This window comes from Gracilinanus agilis, chromosome 5 (assembly GCF_016433145.1).
Source record: "Gracilinanus agilis isolate LMUSP501 chromosome 5, AgileGrace, whole genome shotgun sequence".
In the NCBI taxonomy this organism is placed as follows: domain Eukaryota; kingdom Metazoa; phylum Chordata; class Mammalia; order Didelphimorphia; family Didelphidae; genus Gracilinanus; species Gracilinanus agilis.
The window spans coordinates 181,572,790-181,594,622 of NC_058134.1; the positions used below are offsets into that span (position 1 = coordinate 181,572,790).

Here is a 21,833-nt window from a genome sequence, read left to right on the forward strand (position 1 = left end):
TTCCTCTCTCTTTATTGAGACTTCCTTCTTTAGTCAGGAAGAGCAAATCAGCTGACTTTTCTAAGTTTCAGAGATCACATCCATAAAATGACGATAATAATGGCAGGACCTTTGGCACCTATCCAGAGGGATTCATGAGCCTCAAATGAGAAATGAGATTATGTGTGTGTGTGTGTGTGTGTGTGTGTGTGTGTGTGTGTGTGTATTGCTCTGTAACCTCCGAAAAGCTATATAATGTCAACCACTATTATTATTGCTCTCCAGACTATTTTTTTTTTGGTGGGGGTAGAGAGGGAGCTTTCTAATGATATCCAGTAGATGTCAACTTTAAATAGAAAGGGGCCCACTAAAGCACACGTAAGCATCCCAAAAGCCACATTTGACTTTAAGACCCATGTATTAACATTATTTATGTCGGAATCATGTTTATTTATTTTGTTAAATATTTCCCCAATACATTCTCATATAAGGAAATAGATGGCTTGGTGTGGTAGATATAAGACTGGTCTAAGAGCCTGGAAGACCTGAGTTCAAATTGACCTCTGACACATATTAGCTATGAGACCTTGGGAAAGTCACTTAAACTTTTAATGCTAAGGCTTTTCATTGTGGAATAATTGCCATTCTTCATAGATAAAGGGAATTTTTTCACTAGGAGCTTCCTACATGGAGGAAATTACAGGTATTTACCAGGGCATAGGTACACATATGTTTTGTTGTTGTTCAGTTGCTTTTCAGACGTGTATGACTCTTTGTGACCCCATTTGGGAATTTTTGGGGCAAATATCCTGGAGTGTTTTGCCATTTCCCTTTCTAGCTCATTTTACAGATGAGGAAACTGAGGCAAACAGGGTTTAAGTGACATGCTTAAGTTCACATCCCTAGTATCTAAAGCTAAATTTGATTTCAGGTCTTCCTGCCCATTGTTCTATCCATTCCATTACTTTGCTGCCCATATACACACATACATGTACAATATATAACGCACATACGCATATTCATATAAATATATTTACATATATATGTATTGTTCCAAACTTGTGGTTTACATAGAGAAGGGAGCTCCCACATATATAATTACCAGCTTATACATAGGACATATATCCTGGTGATTTTTTTACCTGCTTATTATCGTTTGTGTTTAACTTCTTTGATGGAGTTATTTATTATTTGCTGAATTTTTAGCATTTTGTATATAAATCATCATATCATCTGCTGAGACCTATATTTTCTACCTCTTTGCCCATGTTTATTCCTTCTTTGCCCCTCCCCTTTTTGCTATTCTTTGCCCCCCCCTTTTTTTTTTTTTTGCTATAGCTCCTTTTTCTAGCATTGTATTACATAATAATGATGATAGTGAGCATCCAGGAAAGCTTCTAGTATTTCTTTACTACAAAAATGTAGTTTTAAATAGATCTTCAAAATCATAGGAAGGGTCAGTTCATTCCCATGTTTTTTAGTGGTTTAAAAAAAACACACATGAATATTACACTTGAGAGGAACACAACAGAATGGATAGGACACTGGTTATAAAGTCGGGAAGATGTGAGTTTTAATCCTTTCACAAATATTTACTATGTGCCTGGGCAAAGTTATTTACCTCTTTTGCCCTCAGTCTCCCCATCTATAAATTGAGGGAATTGGACTTGATGACCTTTGTCTTCCCCTCCAGCTCTAAATCAACAGTTCTATTATTTTGTCATGAATTTTATTGGATGCTGGTGCTGTTGTCTAGTATGTTAATTTTTTTCTGCCATCTTTGTGTTATTTTCCAATTTGATAACAGCCTCGTATGTCTTTTTTTTTTTTTTTGAGCTATTGATAAAAATGGAACAGGAGCAAGCACAGAGATTTTGGGTACCCACTAGAGACATCCTGCCAAGCTGACTTTGAACTGTTCATGATTACTCTTTGAATATCAGGGCAGTGAGGGATGCTAGGGATCTCATCTATTTCCTTCATTTTACAGATGAAGAAACAACTCTAAAGAGGTGGAACTAACAAATGGAATCCACATCTCCTGACTCCTAATCCAAAGTGCTTTCTTTTATGCTACATTAAAAAAAAAACAAACCCTTTATTTTCTCTCTGAGTAACAACCCTTTAGACAGAAGGGCAGGGGCCAAGCAAATGGTACTAAGTGACCTGCCCAGGGTCACACAGCTAGGAAGTGTCTGAGACCAGACTTGAACTTGGGTCTTCCTGACTCCAGGTCTGGCATGCTATCCACTGTGCCACCTAGCAGCCTCTTCTTATACTATGTTACCTCTCAGTTCCCTCAGAATATTTTTTTCTGCAGCTTGTTATGGAACATAGATAGCTACATAATGGGGCAGGGGACAACCTTAATCATTTCTGTGATACAATTTCATTTTGACCATGTAAGATGGACTCAAGGAAAAGACATTTCACAGTGAAAAGACTGAGGCCAAAAAAGTCACTTATGGAAACCAGTTAATTTTGAAATTAGGTAGCCAAGTCATAATTAAAATGTGATTTCCCCCCAACTACTTGAGTTTCTTTTATTTTCTTAAATTATTCTTTTTTTCATTTGTTAAGCATTTGGTTTTTTTCCCTTCTGGAATTCTTCATGGTTCTTTGTTAGAGCAGATGTGGGAGGAGCAGGGTTGTGCTTTTTCCTTCTGCCTGGCTGTATTGGCTTGATCTCTCAGGTTCATTTTCTTTTAAAATAATATTGGGTAATGAGGAAGTTGGGCAGGGTGATCTCTAAGTTGAGTGCTATAGATATATTGTGTTTTTAAAAACCTCCAACACCAGAGCATAAAAACTTTTGACTATGGGTAGGAATTTGCAAAAATTGTTTAGCATTGACCAGTCTCATTATTTTAAAAAATTTCTTACAGATTGCCTTTTCAAAGTGTGTCCTATGAACCGATATTCTGCACAGAAACAATACTGGAAGGCCAAGCAAGCCAAACAAGGAAACCACACAGAAGCAGCCTTGCTTAAGAAATTACAGGTAAGATCTATTATTGGTTATTATTTTTGAGTCCTTAGGTTGGATTTAGTTTAAGAGGGGAACACTTCCCTATCAGTTTCTGAAACTCTCCACTTTTAATCAATTCTTAAATATCCGAAATAACAAAAAAAAAATAAAACTGGATAGGAATTTTAAATCATAGGGTGTGCCCACTTAACATTTCCTGGCATACAAGGGGGTGAAGGCAGTGAAGAGTTTGAGAAAAAAATGCCATCAAAAACCCACTAAAGAGAAACTTGGTGATCTCCAGCTAGAGGAATACTCTTGGAAGCTGGACTAAGGAATGGAATATAACCTTAGCTGGAGTTTGTCTCTCTTACTTCTGGGATAAAAAAACAAAACAAACAAACAAAAAAAAACAAACTAACAAAAACAAAACAGGATCCTTAGCCTGGCATTTAAAGCCCTCCACAGTCATGCTCCAATCTATCTTTTAGGTTTAACTTTATATTACTTCTCTTCCCATACTCTATATTAACTATGATCTGTGGGCTGTTTCATTATTCCATCTCTTCCCTCCATGCCTTTCTCATAACAGGCATCAGTTCAAGAACCAGTCTACAGGCTGACCAAATTTTTCTATTTGCGTCTATTTCCTTTCTTTTTAAACATTTTATTAATTATTTTTTAAACCCTTACTTTCTGTCCTAGTGACAAACTCTAAGACAGAAGGGCAAAGGCTAGGCAAATGGGATTAAGTGACCTGCCCAGAGTGGCACAAATAGGAAGTGTCTGAGGCCAGATTTGAACTTGGTTCTCCTGACTCTAAGCCTGGCTCTCTATTCACTGAGCCCTCTGACTGCCCCCCACTATTTCCTTTCTTGCTCCCTTAACTCAGTAATTGGCTTCCAACTTCTCTCCACAGTTATAAATGATCTCTTAATTGACAAATTTAATGGTCTTTTCTCATCCATCTCCATCCTTCTTGACCTCTCTTAAAGCCTTTGATATGATCAATTACTTTTTCTTGGATGCCCTCTTCCCTCTAGAATTTTATGACCCTGCTCTCTCTTGGTTCTCTTACCTTTTTGACCACTCAGCTTCCTCTAGGATGCCAAGTGGCACTATGGATAGTGTTGGGCTTAGAGTCTGGAAGATTCATCTTTCTGAGTTCAAATCTGGCTTCAGATACTTAACAGATAACTAACTCAGATAACTTAACTGGGCAAGTTCCTTAGCCCTGTTTGCCTTTGTTTTCTAATCTTTTTTCCCCTTCTGTCTCTCAGAATCCCTGCTTTCCTTTAAAGCTAAGCTATGGCACCTCCTTCTACCTGAGGTTTTCCTTAATCTCTTAAACTACTAGTGTCATTCCCCTCACCCCCTAAATAATTTTGTTTCTACTTTTAAATTTAGTTTACACATATCTATTTATGTGCCTGTTGAAGTTCCTTGAAGGCAGGTACTGTTTTTGCTTTTGTCTTTTTATCCCTAACACAGTACCCATCACATAGTAGGCATTTAAAAAATGTTTGCTCATCTAATTTTGATGATCTATTTTTGAGCTAGTGATGAGGTTCAAATGAAATACTTTAGGTAAAGTTCTTAACGTGTATGCAAATGGCAGAAATTATTATCATTTTAGGGCCTTGTTATACCAGAAATTAGTAGACTGAACAACAACAAAATTTTTTGATGAAGAAACTGAATATAGAGAAGATTCAGGTTGATCTTGAATTCGCAAATAGGGGTGAAGGTGGCCAGAACTTTCTTGAAAGGATTCCATGCCCTGGGGGATTTAGAGGATCATGGGAACCACAAATGCTCTTTTACATTGCCAATTTTCATGTCAAAAAGTTTTCTTTTCAGGTACTAAACCCTAGATGCTATGTTTTCTTATTGATTATCTGATAATTATTTTTTAGCATGCTGCAGAACTGGAACAAAAGCAAAATGAATCAGAGAACAGGAAGCTGTTGGGAGAAATTGTTAAATATAGTAATGTGATACAAGTAAGTACCTATATTATTTACTTTTCTTCTAAAAAACTTTAAGGTTTTCATGGTAAATTGGGGAGGGAAGGGATAAATTTTTCTAGAAATTCTAACAGAGTGTTAAAATTTTGAAGCATTAAAATCAGTGTTCTCAGGTGTAAATTAATATGGCAAGGTTTTGATGTTTTCAGTTAAGGTGTATCAGAGTTTTATTTGTTTGGAGTTGTGCCTATATCAAATAGTTTTGCATAGGTACATGTAGTTGGACCCAGTTATTATGTAGTTTTAGACTATATAGTGAAACAATTTGATTAAAAACTTAAAAAAAGCCCAGTCTCTATCTTATGCAAAATACATGAAAATAGTAGTCCTTTGTTATTTGTAACTTGAAGATTAAATCCATTCCCTCTTCCAATAAAGTGTCACAGAGATAATGATTTTCAAAAACAGCTAGATGATACTCCTCGTAATGGGAATAACAGGCTGGTTTTAATTATTAGTTGATCTGCATGCATACTCTTTGACTGATCTCAACTGTTATTTTTTCCCCGTTTTATATAGAACTTTTCATGGGTTCCTTGGCTTATGATAAATAGCAGAACGACATCATTATTTAGGTTTCTTTTACTTTTTTTACTTGTTATATTTCTATTTTTCTTTTATGTGCAGGTCTGGAAAAAATTGGTTCTGATTTGATGGATTTTAATTCTGCTGTTTTGAGTGGTTAAAAATATTTCTGAAATTTACTTTTAAAAAAATCTGGTTCCCATTTTAGATTGTAGGGGTCTTTTAAGAGAGGTATAATTGGGAAAATAGATCATTTAAGGTTATGGACAACACAAAGTAAAATTATATTTTATCTTTAATTCCAAAGGACATAGAATAGTGCCTTGCACATAGTTGCTGTTTAAAAATGTTTTTTGAATTAAATTAGATGTATGAAAGGGTTTCTTCCTTTCATACCTGCTTCAAGGATTTTTGATATCTTTGTGATGCAAGTATAGAACATTATTATCAAATGGATATGCAAGAAACTAAGATTATTTGTTTTCCTAACAGCTACTACACATAAAAAGCAACAAGTACCTAACAGTCAACAAGCGCCTGCCTGCCTTACTGGAGAAGAATGCCATGCGTGTGTCCTTGGATGCAGCGGGAAATGAAGGGTCTTGGTTTTATATTCATCCCTTTTGGAAACTGAGGAGTGAAGGTGACAATGTATGTAAACATAAACTTAGAAGGGAAAAAATGGGTTTGTAAAGAGAGCTATAATTCTTAATAATCTGTAGAATGAGGAAGGTATAATGTTAGGGGAGCTTGGGGGCTTCTACCTATTCTTTCTTTCTTTTTTGTTTTTAATCCTTACTTTTCATCTTAGTATCAATACTGTGTATTGGTTCCAAGGCAGAAGAGTGGTAAGGGAAAGATAATGGGGGTCAAGTGACTTGGCCAGGGTTATACATATGACCCTGAGCTACCTAGCTGCCTCCTCTATTTTTTTTGCATGCATTAAAATGACTTATTTATAATAAATATGAATAAAACATTAAAAAATTTCACATTAGTCCTTAAGCCAATTTCTAGCTTGGTTTGGTGAGGGATTATATAATTAATTGCATTTAAATAAAATATAATTGTGGTTTGGACAAATTTGTTCAATGTACATTGTGTAAAAATAATCTTTCTGAATATTTTTGAAGTTTTTTAAGGTTAGATGACTTTGAATAAATAACACAAGTAACTTAATTGTTCACTGGTGACATCACTTTTTAAGGAATAGCTTAAAAATAGTGGGTTTATAATGAACAGGAAACTTTCAGGATAGTTACAAGCTAAGCATTTATATATATTTGGATTAAGTAACAAAGCTGATATAATATCTTTTATCATTTTTTGATGAATACTTTTTATATGTCATGTAAAGGTCATGGTAATCTGCATCTTTTTCTAACTGAACTGTACTTTTAGTGAATTTTGAAGTACTAATTCAATTCCACAGGACACAAGCTTGGTGGTTAAATTTGGTTAACGAATTACTGGTTAATCTCTATAGGTAAGGCCGAGTGATGCATGGCATGCAGGAATGTAATGCACTTTAAATTCCATTTTCTTGAGTTCTTTTAAAAAATATCTTAAAGCCCCCTTTACTTATTTATTTGTTTTTGCATCCAGTAAGTATTTTATGTGTGTTTTTAGCATGGTACTGTGTCGTTGATTACAATCAACTCTCAAATATTCAGGGACTGATTATCTAGGTTGTGGACAATCTGTCCTATAGCTAATTTCTTTTGTCCATTTAATTGCTAACTAGGATTTCTATCTGCTGGTCAACAAAGTATAAAGAACTAAAGCTCTGAAGACCTGTGAGAATAGTTAAAAATTATTGAGTGAAATTTGGATTTGGGTTTGTCTTCCTTTTTCATTTATTTTTACAAATTTCATTTACCTCTCCTCCTTGCCCCCAAACATCTAGAGAGTTGAATGTAATGAACCTTGAAATAATGTATTTTTACTGGAAAAGATAAGCTAAGACCAAAGTAAAACACATGGATTTTCTTAATATGAGATGCAATAGCTATGTATAGCAGAGAAGTCATCTTCAAATAGATGCAATCCAAAAGGCATGGCTGAGACAATCCTCCACACTGCTTTTAGTATAAACTTCTCACTTTTTTGTTGTTGTTGCTAGTCACAGATCATGTTTAGCATTTGTATGTGTATGAAGTTGCTGTGAAAATATAAAGCACATCCTAGTCATTATGTATGCCATATTACTAACCAAATTGTTGTACTTTCCTTTTTAATTATGTTTTCCATTCTTTTAAAATACAAACGTTTTATAATTTGTTGAAAATATTTTTCAATAAATGGTATTTTATAATTGAATCAACAACTGCTCAAGTTGTGCTAATGTCAAGAAAAAAAACAGGGGAATGTTAGGGTCAAATACTTGTAAATGGTGTCAGCATGGGTTATTTTTTAGTCATTACATCAGGTGGCATTCAGGTTGATAATAATCAGCCAATAGGTTCATCAGGACCCAAGAAAAATGAATGGGTAGATTTGCTCAATCCTTACAAAATTTGTAGGGACTCTTGGGGGTTGTTAACAATAACTATTAACAATAGCAGAGGTTGAATGTGTCACAGAGATTTGTGGGATGTTGATATCCACATGAGAAAACATCCTCATGGGTCAGAAAACCATTATTCTACAATTTTCAACAAGTTAGAAAACCTGTCTTCAGCTATAGTTATTGTAAAAGCTATTAAGGGAACCACATGAAAAATTATTGTACCTGACATGCATTATTTTGAGAAATAAAACACAATTACTCATCTGGAATAATTTATTTTTGTTATTATTTCATTTTTCACACTGAACTGATCCCCCCAAGACAAAGTTTCATTTCCTGGACAGTGGGTTATAAATAATAAAGTAAAGTCAGCTTTGATGGTCCCTTATTTCTTGTTGAATGGAGATAAAAGAAATAGAAATCTTGAACTATTAAGGGAAAGCTTTAATGTTGTGGTACAGCATAAAAAACATAAGTTTCATTGTAAGAGAATATGGGTTCGTATCCTAGTTTTGATATTTGTTTCTTGCGTGACCTTGATCAAAGGCATTGTGATGGCTCGATGGATAGAACTCTGGGCATGGAGTCAGGAAGACCTGAGTTCAAATTTGGTCTCAGACACTTCCTAGCTGTGTGACTGTGGACAAGTCACTTAACCCTGTTTGCCTCAGTACCCTCATCTGTAAAATGAACTGGAGAAAGATAAGGCAAACCCCTCCAGTATCTTTGCCAAGAAAATCTCAAATGAGGTCATAAAAACTCAAATGTGACTGAACGACAATGACTTTGATCAAATCACTTTGCCTTTTCCATACCTCAGTTTCCTAATCTTTAAAATGAGGGGTTTGGACTTAGATGACTCCTGAAGCCACTCTCAACTGTAGATATGTTATCTTATGAGTTTTTCATTTGGAAAAATTACCTGGCATTCCAGTGGGAACCATTATCAGACAAGTCATCACTGTAATTTCCAACTTAAGAATTATTCAGTTTTAGAGATGGGGTGGGCTTTAGCCATGATTTAGTCCAACCGTATGATTTTACAGATGAAGAATCAGCTGTTGAGGAAATAATTACCTTGCCTGATGTCCTGGAGTTAGAGCCAGAGCCAGGATTAAAACCAAGGTCTTTTCTCATAGACCAGATATCTTTCCATACCATCATGACAGAACTTCAAGAAGAAAGGCAAGGAATGGAAGGTGACAACTATTCTGTGCCAAATGGTCTTTGCTGAGGGGTCTCCAGATCACAGTGTCATCTAAAATGCCTTTCTGGAATTGCCCGAGTTGTTTTCTACTCAGAAAAGAGGATGTCATTTTTCATGACAGAAATATGAAAGAAGAGAAGATACCAAAGCCTTGATAATTTTCCTTAAAAAGGCAACTGATACTTTTGGTAGGTCAACCTCTGGCAGCTAATAAGCAAATTAGACTTTTCTGCCAAGTCTATCAAATTCATTGATTCTCTAAATAGATTCACAGGCTCCATAACATCATGGACTGAACTTGCACCTGTTTGTACCTTTCCCCTTCCTTTTAGCATCTGGAATCTCACATGTAGTAAGGGCTCAACCACTATCTACTGACACATCTTACCTTCTCCAGTCAGATGCAATTGTAGGCAAGAGAGTGAGTTCATCCAGCTGTGATTAATGACACAACAGATTCCTTTTAAGTCAGCAGGTTTTTAAAGATGTCAGCTACATGCTGGGTGTGCCAGGCACTGAAGATATAAAAGGAAAAATGTTTTCATTCCTGCCCTTGCAGGGCTTATATTTTAATGGAGAATATAGCATGTACAACTCTCAGTCAATGCAATGTAATCAAGAAAGATTTCCTAGGGGAGATGACATCTGAGCTGATCCTTGAAGGAAGATACTGAATCTGAGGGGCAGAATTGATTGGGGGAGTGAATTCTGGGCTCCGAGGGGTGGAAGAAGATGGGAATTATCTGGATAAAGGGGGGAGGGTGGTGATGGAATGTAGAGTTTGGGTAACAACAAGAAGTCCATTTTTCCTGAAATATCGAATGTTTGAAAGGGGAGCAATGTGAAATGAGACTACATTTCAAAGATGCCCCTTTCGATTTGCAGATTGTCCCCACTGCCTAGAATGCCATTCCTCCTCTTAGAATCCACACCCCCTTTCAAGGTTAGTTCAAGTGCTCCCTCATTCAAAAAGCCTCCAGTTGTTAGTGCTTCCTTCCCCCCTACTACCATTCAAGTATTTTTTGGTATACAACCTGAATTAATAAATGAAAGTGTCTTCCCCTTGTAGAATGTAAGTCTCTCAGGGTCTGTCAGATGGTTCAGTGGATTGAGAGCCAGGCTTAGAGATGGGAAGTCCTGGGTTCAAACCTGACCTCAGACATTTCCTAGCTTTGTGACCCTGGGCACGTCACTTAATCCCCATTGTTTAGCCCTTACTGCTCTTCTGCCTTGGAACTAATCCACGGTATGGAGTCTAAGGTGGCTTTAAAAAAAATTTAAGCCCTAGGAGGACAGCAATACTTTTATATTTATATACTACATACTATATAGTTATATATATTTATGTATGTGGCTGGCATAGTACCCGCCACAGAGCATATTAAGTAATTAAGTGTTTGTTGATTTATGAAATACTGGGCAATTATCAATTCAGTAATTTTGATTGCCAAAAGCCTTGTAGCAATTACTAAAGAAGATTCATAGAAGATTTCTTTAGATATGTAAATACAAAGTTGGGTGGCTTTACAAAGTAAGCCCAGTATTATGAACTGACCATGACCTTGAAAAAGCCAATTAGTCTGTAAACATTTATTAAATGTCTACTTTGTGCTAGGTCCTGTGCTAAGTTCTTGGATACAAATATAGGTCATCTCTACTCTCAAGGAGCTCATGGTCTTCTGTGGAGACAATATGCAAAGAACTCTGTACAAGACATATTCAGAATAAATTGGAAATAGTCAACTGAAGAAAGGCGTGGTAATTAAGACAGATCAGGACAGGCTTTTTTTTAGGAGATGGGGTTTTAGGTGGGACTCAAAGGAAGCCGGGAACCCAGGAGATGGAGATGAGGAGGCATTCCAGACATGGGAGACAGTCAGTGAAAATGCCCAGAGTCAGGAGGTTTGGAGTATCTCCTTTGAGGAGGAGCAATGGGGCGAGCGTTACTGGATCACAGAGTATGTGGAGGGAAGATTGTAAGGTATAAGAAGTACCCTGGGAAAGGAAATGGAGACCTGGTTATGAAGGAGTTTGAATGCCAAACAAAGGATTTTCTCTTTGATGTTAGAAGTGATAGGAAGCCATTAGAGCTGATGGAATGGGCATGGGGAATGAGATGCTTTAGGAGTATCTCTTTCGCTGCTGAGTGGAGGATGAACTGGATGTGGGGAGGGGCTTGTGTCAGGGAGACCAATGAGCAGGTTATTACTATCGTCCAGGAGTTGGGGAATGGGGTCCTGGACCAGGGTTGTGTCATTGCCAGAGGAGAGAAAGGAGCAAATGTGAGAAATGCTACAATGTCAGGGCAGCTTGTATTTCTGGAAGTTATCAATCAGTTCAGCTCCACCTCAAAGAAGATTGTTCAATAATGCTGATAGAAATGAAATTAGAAGAGTAATTTAGGAGGCATCCGATTTGGGATGTTGGCAAGTAAGGTGAAGTTGCATTAAGTTCTCTAGCAAATCAATGATTTATAGCAGTGATTCCCAAAGTGGGTGCCACCGCCCCCTGGTGGGTGCTGCAGCGATTCCGGAAAGAGGTGATGGCCACAGGTGCATTTGGGGGAGGTGAATAACTGTAAGGGGGTGGCGATAGTATGTGACAGGGGGCACTAAGTAATATTTTTTCTGGAAAGGGGGCGGTAGGCCAAAAAAGTTTGGGAACCACTGATTTATAGAGTGATTGAAATAATTGATCTTTGTGGCTTTGAAACTTAGTCTAATGTATCACTTTAAGATCTTTAGCAATTTTTATTATTCTTAGTTTCAAGTTAATAATGAATAGCTAAACCAGAGTTTTCCTGGAATGCAGTTAACACTGAAATGATGCTTCAATCAGATGGGCACATATTGATAGATGCCCAGATGGCTATCATATTTACAGTGAGATGAAGTGTGTTGATTATAAGTTGGTAGCGTCAGACTTATTTTAAGGACGTACTGAAGTATGACTTTAGAGGAATATAGGCATGGATGTTTGGGAATCATAGTGGCTAAAAAACCAATCTTGTGTCTACTAGGAGAGCTCATTTTGAGTTACAAAATTCCCCACCTGCTACTTAGCTGAAAAGGTAAAATGATTAACCTGGACAATCCTGCAAATGTCAGTTACCGCCACAAACCATAGAACAATCTTCTCCTCAGTCTTCTCACTGGTCCTTATTTGGATCCAAGACAGCAACATTGGCAGCAACAGCTATTAGCAAAAATGTTTATTAATTTGTTCACTGAATGATTCATCTGGCAACTGTTTACCCAGTGCCAGTTATACAGGGAGGTGTGGTAGTTTGGGTACAAAGCTTGATTTGGATCTAGGCTAAGGAATGCTGTTCTGCTAGGGTTTAAATCAATTTATAAATTCTTGAAAAGACCATGCCATTGCTTTTAGTTAGTAGGATCCCTTAAATTTTAAGACTGACCAAGAGTCATTATCCATGGTTATCTGATTTATCGTTTACTCGCTGATTCAAAACACATTCATTAAATATCTATTATGTTCATTGCACTGGGGAAGAGAGGATAAATGAGATATCATTCCTGCTTTTAAGGAGCTTATAATATATTAAAGGATAAATTATGTTCACTAAAAGTGAATACAACAGGATACAAATAGGTGAGAAGTATAATCAAGGTGCTGTTTGACTTTATAAAAGGGTGAGATTGCTTCCAGCATGGGAAACCAGGAGAGACTTCACAGAAAGTATCATTTGAACTGAGCCTTGAAGAATGCATAAAATTAAAAAAAAGATAGAAGTCAAGTGGAGGTAAAGTATTTTAAAGGACAGGGAACAATGTGAGAAAAGGTATGGAAGGGGAACAGTTTAAGACCAAATTCAGAGAGTTAGGCAGAGTACTGTTTGGCTATAATGTGGAGAATATGAAGGGAACTATGAAATAGATTGTGGAAGACCTTAAATATCTACCTAAGAAATTTGAACTTCATTAAATAGACCACAGAGTTTTGTTGAAGGTTTTAGAGTAGGGGAAGAGGGTGTGTGTGTGAAATGATCAGAACTATGAAATCTGGTTGTATTGGTGGAAGGAAGAACTGGAGGCAGGGTTCACTCTACATTGGGCTGGTCAGGACCACTAAAATAGAAAAAGAGTAGGATTTTCTTTTTTTCTTTTTTTGGTGTGTTAATGTGTAAGTATTATATGACAAGGTACTTAGGTGCTGCAAAAGGAATGGTACTCCTATGCTTTATATTAGAGTCACTGGGGAGTAAAGCTAGATAAAGAAATAGACAAATTTGAGTAGTATGCATTTATTAGAAAGAAAGAATTGATAGGACACTCTTTCATAGCATGGGGCAGGGGTATAGGTTTTAGTTCTTATTGCTGTAATTTCTGAAGATGAGAAAATGAAACTTGTAGAAATGATAGATAATATCAACAAGTTTAACAAGACTAAATTGTCTTGGACTTGGACCTTCAATGCAGTTTCCTTTAAAAAAAATTTTCCCCAATTACATGTAAAAATAATTCATCATATTTATTTGAAATTTTTTTTGAGTTCCAAATTCTCTCCTTCACTCTCTTCCTTTCTCATTGAGAAGGCAAGCAATTCGATTCAAGTTAAATATATGAAATCTTTCAGCTGTGAAACAAAATACAGAAGAGACACACAAAGAAATAGTCAAAAATTAGATGCTTGGATCTGCATTCAGGTTCCATCAGTTCCTTCTGTGGAGCTGGATAGCATTTTTCATCATAAGTCCTTTGAATCTTTGTATTCAATAGAGGTTTCCTACAATTAATTTGAGTCCTAGGCAAAGGTGTGCTGATATATGTTTAGCAACCAGCTCTCTAGGGAAGGAAAATGTAAGCATAACACATTTTAAAATTTAACTCAAATTATTAGCATTTTATTCATCACTTTCTTAAGTCTAGACAATCAACAAAACAATAAACCAAGTCCCAGTTTATAGCGTGGGTTGATTTCCAAGGTATGAATGTTTACTCTGAAAATTTAAAAATTAAGCCAATACAAAGCCAGTTCCAACATATCCCATGATTCCAAGTATTTTAAAAATGAACTTTCTTTGGGGAATCAGGTCTTCTAGGAGACTCAGGTAAACCTGAATCCAAATACATAAAGACCAAGCTATAAATATGTTTCTTCATTATAGTCTCCTAAAAGTCTTTGCATATTAGTAGCTTAAAACCACATGCAAACTTTTGGAATGGCCTTGTATGTTGAACTAATCTTTTTTTCTGCAGGGGAGCAATTTTCAAACTTTTTTTGCTCCAGAACCACTTTACACTTTAAAAAAATGTTGAGAACCCCAGAGAGCTTTTACTTATGTGAGTCGTGTCTATTAGTATTTACCACATGAGAAATTAAAGCATGAAAAAACAATGAGGGATCCATCTCTAGACCACACTTAGAGAACTTCTGTCCCAGGGCATAGTTGCTGTTCCATTCTTAGCAAGTGATATTGGAATATATAATACAAGTTTCTTATATCATAAAGAGGAGCCAATTTGCTAAATGACTTATTTCATGCATTAGGTAATGCTTCTGATTTTTGCTCTTTTGAAAGTGAAACACTTTGTGTATGTTTCAGAATTATTAAAAATTATGCTAACATTACATTTGTCTGACAAATTCATTTTGTTTCACTGCAATACAACCAGTAGCAGACTTAGCATAGAGGGTTTGGGAACAACTTCTTTACTTTAAATCAGTATGAAAGAACATTAAATTTAAAGTTAGAAAAGCTGAGGTTCCAATCTTGGCTTTGCCATTTAGTAGGCATGGGATGTTCGGGGCAGATGAGCACCTCTAGGGGAAAGGCTCGCTGAGCCCTTTTCAGGGCTGCTCATCCAGCTTCGGGGTCTGCTTCTCACCCAACTCTCACCTGTGGCTCCCAGAAGCTGTAGCATTGTAGCAGCTGCATCCCAGTAAAACTGTCCTAGCAGGTGGGCTAAAACAGATTGTGGGTAACCAATAAACCACGAGCCCATCAGTGAGTTAGGGGGTGTCTACCCCAAGCATGTAAAGATTTCCTCTGGCAGGATGGGCAGATGAGAACAATTTGCTCTAATGAAAGAAGCTGAAGTAGATGCTATGGAATGCTTAGAACTTGGTCAGACGTTGAAGATGCCAGAGTCATCCACTGCAGCCCAGGCCATCGCCAGTTATCCTGACTTTGGTCTTGCCACTGGACTTCAATGACTTCAGAAGACAGAATGAGACCTGAAGACTTTTTGCAGCTCTGCCAATTCATGCTAGAGTCAAGACACCTTGTGATGTCAATGGATCTCTTCGAAAAGAAGGATAAACAATAGAATAAATATAATCCTAGGCATGTCACTTGGACTTTATTTTTCTCATCTGTAAAATGGACATAGTTGCATTTGCAATAGCTAACATCATATTGTGCTCCTATGTTGACAAAGCACTTTACCTATACATCTTATTTGTATTATCTTATTTAACCCTTACCACAGTCCAATGAGTTAAATTCCATTTTTATGCCCATTTTACAGCTAACAAAACTAAATTGAGCAGTTGTGATCTGCTGAGGATCATAGAGCTAGTAAATGTCTGGGATGGGATTTGAACTCAGTTCTTCTTGACTCTATCCATTAAGCAACCAGATCTCTATCCACCACTACTTAACCTACCTCTCAAAATCAGTGTAAGGATCAAATGAGATAAAAGACATGAAAGTGCTTTGTAAAAGTAAGCTGTGATTACCACCATCATTATCAGTTGAAGGTTTTTGTTGGGTATTTGAATCCAGATGGCTATCCAATATGAAATAGATATGTGTTGTGTGTTCAGAGATGTTAAAAATAGAAGAGGGGATGGGAACCACATTGAACTAAAAAGTGGAATTTACAATAATTTAGTGTGGTGTCCAGTTAATGACCAAGTCTATCTTTGGAGTTATTTTTAGCTTCTAACTGAGCCCTAAAGAGCTCATGTTAATGCAGTCTAGTGTGCTTCAATTTCCATTTATTTTTGATCCCTAGATTGTGGTAGGAGATAAAGTTGTGTTGATGCCAGTCAATGCTGGACAGCCACTACATGCAAGTAACATAGAGCTTCTAGACAACCCAGGATGTAAAGAGGTAAGATCGGGAAAGAGACTGAATGTGCATATTTGTACAGTTTTTGTTTTAGTGTACACATCATTTCTTTTATCGCTGACTTCATGAACAATTAGTACCATACATGACAAAGCTTAACAAAAGAGAAAAGAAAGTCCAATCATTGCTTTTTAACCTTGCTAGATGCTACTAAAGAATCCCGCCTCCTCCCTCCTAAGACTGTTAGTTTGTTATAGAGTGTAGGGCAGAACCGCCCGAGTGCTTGAGAGGTAGCCTAGTCCTCACTGCTGAGGAGGGGGACCAAATTAGCAATCTGACATGGATAAGATATTGTTGAAGTAACTTTCCTCACCACAGAAACCCCTGCCCTTCCTCTGTTAGCCCTGGTTCCTCCAGGTTCTATCTATGGTTTAGAATCATTCACATAAAGTATTTCATAAATTTCTCACAAATTTGGCTCATTATTTTGTCCCCACCCAGGCCTCTGGGAAAATGTTCAGAAAATATAGCTTGTGTTTCATTTCCCATTAAGATTCTTACCTCTGTTCTCACTTTGCATGACCCAAAAGGAAATCTGCAGTCACATTATGGATAGATTAGAGTATTTTCACTGCAAGAAATTAGATTTAAAGACACAGCAATGAAAAATCCAAAGACTATGGCTAAGGTAAAGAGTCAGCCATTTCCATTTTCAACAGTAGCAGAAATCCCTTTATTTAAGAAAACGTATTCATAACTTTCTCCAAGGGAACTGAACCCCATCCTTCCCTGCATCCATGTCTTCAATACCTGAAACTGAGAGACAGCAAATGCTTTTCTAGCAAGATCTTCTTGTTTGTTTTAGCCAAAATCTCAAGGAGAAAGGGAAGAATTTGTGCCATCAACATCCATTTCAGCTAGTGAACTCTGGCTACAAGCAGGCAGTCCCACTGCATCTTGGGGAGAATGTGGTGTATCCTGGCACAGTAGCCTTTCTGAGACAGTTCCTTCATTGCTAGTCTTGAACCCTGCAGATAGCCATCAGTGTGTGAGAAAGGGAATGTGGAGAGGATTCCCCTTCTACTGTACTGTCTGTCTTTGCCCCCTCACTCCCTTCACACAACTCCTTGACCCAACTTTCTTTTTGCGGTGCTATGTGGGGTAACGTGGCAAGGTATCCCCCAGCAGCGGATTTTTTAAAGCTCTGTCTATGACAACAAAGACTGCTTTCCCATCAAATCCTTATATCTGTTCTCTGGAATGAACATCTGGGCAGAAATAAAGGTTAAGTGAAGAAACAGCCTGCAAAACCAGGGCTTAAGTTGCAATTTTTGTAATGACCTTAATGGCATTCAATTCAATAGACATTTTTTAAGTGCCTGCTATGGTAAGGAATGGGAAAATGGAAAAAGTAAGACAGTCCCTGTGCTCAAGGAGCCTGCATTCTAATGGGGGAAAAATACACAAAAGGAAGCTGAAAGGGGTGAGGGATACCAGGAGGTACCAGCCTAGGGGCATGATGTTCCATGGAGCCAAAGCCAGAGACATGGAAACGGAGAGACCATTATGGAAGACTATTGTACTAGGATACAGACGCCATTGACTAAAGTCACTTTTTATTTCCTCAATTACATGACAATAAAACCTCAATATATTATTGAACATGATTAGAGATTTTATAATGGTCCCACATTTTTTTCTCTCATAGGTTAATGCTGTTAATTGCAACACTAGCTGGAAAATCACTTTGTTCATGAAATACAGTTGCTACCGTGAAGATGTTCTCAAAGGGGTATGTAGTTTGGGGAAATGAAGGTTTTCCTTTTGAATTAGTTATATGTTCACTTCATCATTGAATAAAAAATTGAATATTAATTGTTACTAATCTTAATTTTATTCTTTGACCCAAGTGATCGTTACTAATTGTGGGTCAGTTATATAACACTCCAAGCTTCTGTCTATCTATAAAATGGAGATAATATTTGCAATAACTCCTGAAGGTTAAAATCTTTATATTGTCATACAGATGTGGGACATATTAATGATATTGTTTATTATAATCATTTTATGAGGGAGATGGTATGCTATCTAATAATTTAAAGTAAACAGCCCAGAGGCAGCCTGTTTTCTTTTTTTAGCTCATTAAATTTAGTTTTTATGTTTCTGTGAGCAAGGTTGGGTAGAATCAAGGGAGAAAATTGATTGACTGGGACGCCCTCCAGGAAGAATAGAGGGGAGTGCCTGAAGGGAACAAAGAAAGAAAAAGTGTCTGGTTTCTACCACTGTCACTGAAAGTGGCTATACTTCCAGAATTATTAGACAATCTACTTTTTCCTGAAATTCTTCTTCTCTGCCTCTGGATGACAAACCACTTAATGCAACTCCTTGAATACGTTCAAGAACTTTCAATGTGGAATCTGAAGTAGACAATCCATTGCCAAATATTTCAGTTAATCCTCACCAGAGCCTCTTGAGTGAATAAAGGATTGTATTGTAGTCTTTACTGGACAGGCACGATAAGTGGTTATTTTTGTCATATTCCCAAATCAAATAGATTTATAAGCTTTCCTTTCACTGACTTCCTTTGTGAATTGAGAGCATCTACTTAATCTTTTGTTTGGAAATAAAGATTTCACTTGTTTATTTTTCTAGGGTGATGTTGTTAGATTGTTTCATGCAGAACAAGAAAAGTTTCTGACCTGTGATGAATATGAGAAAATACAATATATTTTTCTTCGTACGACTTTGCGTCAGTCAGCTACATCTGCCACAAGTTCTAAAGCACTCTGGGAAATTGAGGTATGTAAATTTATTTTCCTTCTAAATAATTTACAAAGAAAAGACATGAATCATAAACTAGATATTTTGTTACATCTGTTGTTCATGAATGGTCAGTTGATAAACATTTATTGCTTACTATATTCCATAGAGTGTGCCAATATTGGAAATACAAAGAAAAGCAAAAATCTGGCCTGTGTCCTCAAGGATCTCTCATTCTAATGAGGGAGACAACATACAAACAACTGTGTACATACAAAATACAACTATGTTGTTAGTGTTATTGTTGCTGAGTTGTTTCAGTCATATCTGACTCTTCATGATCACATTTGAGTTTTTCTGAGCAAAGATACTGGAGTGGTCTGGTATTTCCTTCCCCAGCTTATTTTACAGAGAAAAGGAACTGAGGCAAGCAGGATTAAGTACTTGCCCATGGAGTCATACAAGAGTAATTTTCTGATGAAATTAGGAAGATGAGTTTTCCTGATTCCAAGCCATGCTACCTAATTGCTAACACATACCTATAACCCTGAGTCATTAGCATTTTATAAGTAAAATTTTCTATAACTCTTATAACTACATCTACATTTTGAGGGATATAATTTTTTTTACCTATCTTTTCAGGACCAAGAGAGTTAATGTTCACAGTTCTTTTTGTTTGTTTGTTTGTTTTTGCAAGCAAGAAAAGATTTTATTTTGGAGTGGTAGGAAAAGAGAAAGATACAAAGGATGGGATGTGAGCATCTGCAGTTAATGAAAATGTGTTTGTGTTCTTAAAAAAAAATAATGATCATCTAATAAGAGGCATTATGAAAATGCTGCAGTGAAGATCATTAGAGATTTGGGGACATGTCTTTTATTTTTTTTAAACCCTTAACTTCTGTGTATTAGCTCCTAGGTGGAATAGTGGTAAGGGTGGGCAATGGGGGTCAAGTGACTTGCCCAGGGTCACACAGCTGGGAAGTGTCTGAGGCCGGATTTGAACCTAGGACCTCCTGTCTCTAGGCTTGACTCTCAATCCACTGAGCTACCCAGCTGTCCCCGGTCATGTTTTTTAAATGTTAGTCCAAGCTGGCAGCAGATGGGATAAATATTAATAATGCTGATGAAAATGTAACATCCATATGTTTTTCTTTAGGAGAATAATTCACATTTTCTAGCACATAGCTTTATACCTAAAGATGAATTTCTCAGGATCAAAAATTAACTGAAAACAGATTGTAGCTTCTTCCCAATTGCTTTAGCCTTCAGAACTTGTCTGTGTAAAGATGAGTCCAGTTGGCAAAGGTGTCAAGCTGCTAGCAATAGCAGGGGGGAGGGGAGTGAGTGATTAGAATTCTTTCTCCTCCCCGTCCTGAGGCAGTTGTTTGCCCAGAATAACAGTTATAACAGAAACCCTTGTAGACCAGGAATGGAGGCTATATTAACTTGAGTATCTCAGGGCTAAATTGGCTGACAAATTATGGGAATTATCCCATAGAAATTAGCAGCTTCCACTGTAGGAAGATTATTCCCAAAGTCTCAGGTAGATAAAGTGCTCAGGATGACTTCAAACAGCTGCCTTGCCCTCTGGATCACAGCTATGCTCAAAGCTTGCCTGGGTGAAGATTTGGCTTTGGTAGTGTATGGATTGGGTTGGTAAAGCCTATAAATATAACTTCACACAACCCACAAATTTAACAAGGGAAGGGATTTATTAATTCAGGAAAACAGGGAAGATGGGATCATTTCTAGGATAGAGGGTGAGATAAAGCTATCTGGTATCTTCAGTATATTGACAGAAATAGCAATCCCCCAGAGGGGAATGCCTTGGAGTAACTTATTCTCCTAACACCCTCACATACTAAACTTTCTCTTGAATCTAATGTTATCTAGTTAAGATGGTGAAGGTAATCTTGATTGTATATCTATATTGTTTAGAGATTAGCTGAGATACTGCCTATAGGTATTTCCACAGTGCTCAATGCCTGGTTTAGTTTGTATGGATAAACAGCAAAGAATCACCCTGCTCCCTGAGGTCAGAGTTAAGCTAACAGAGAAGTAAAATCCTACCCTTCTCAAGCCACCCATCTCCCTCCAAAGAGTGTCCTTGCCAAGCTGGGTGTCCTGCTTTTATACCCACATTCTTAACTGCCCCAACTGCCCCCTCTCTTGGAGTTCTGGGGGGGGGGTACTGTGGAATTCTATGAGGCAGTTCACCCCACTTAAGGTCATGCATGTTACATCTGGCCTCCTGATTTAGCTTCTGGGCCTTTTCTGCTTTCTAGGCTTGCTCAGACCAGAAAAAAACACCTTAGTTCAGTGTTTGTAGGATATCTACACTTTGAATTGATATGACACTATCCTCAATATACCCCAAGTCAGAAATGTTCTGTGACTATAGTAATACTAAGGAGGATTCTCAAGGTTACATCAGCACTAGAAATTAAAACCAAATTGCATAAGAACCATTACTCACACGAAGGGATGAATGAATGAAGCATTGGTTGAATGTTTACTAAGTGACAAACACTATTTTAAATAGTGGGAATACAAATAGAAAAAGAAGAAAGAAGGCAGCTAGGTGGCTTAGTGCATAGAAAGCCAAGGATGGAGATGAGAGGTCCTAGGTTTGAATCTGACCTCAGATACTTCCTAGCTGTGTGACTCTGGGCAAGTCACTTAATCCTCATTGCCTAACCCTTACCACTCTTTTGCCCTGAGAACCATATTTAGTATTGATTCTAAGACTGAAGTAAGAGGAGTGGAGGGAGAGAGAGAGAGAGAGAGAGAGAGAGAGAGAGAGAGAGAGAAGAAGAAGAAG

The 21,833-nt window shown here is 37.2% G+C and overlaps 1 protein-coding gene across 1 annotated transcript in view; it reads left to right on the forward strand.

Moving 5' to 3' along the window:
* Positions 1-21,833, forward strand: part of ITPR2 (inositol 1,4,5-trisphosphate receptor type 2) — a 529,867-nt gene that overhangs the window by 117,943 nt on the left and 390,091 nt on the right. The window contains exons 3-8 of the mRNA XM_044679064.1: positions 2,865-2,980; positions 4,864-4,950; positions 5,992-6,150; positions 16,196-16,294; positions 17,961-18,044; positions 18,905-19,051. Of these exons, the coding sequence (XP_044534999.1) occupies positions 2,865-2,980; positions 4,864-4,950; positions 5,992-6,150; positions 16,196-16,294; positions 17,961-18,044; positions 18,905-19,051 (692 nt within the window). The remainder of the gene's footprint in view (positions 1-2,864; positions 2,981-4,863; positions 4,951-5,991; positions 6,151-16,195; positions 16,295-17,960; positions 18,045-18,904; positions 19,052-21,833) is intronic.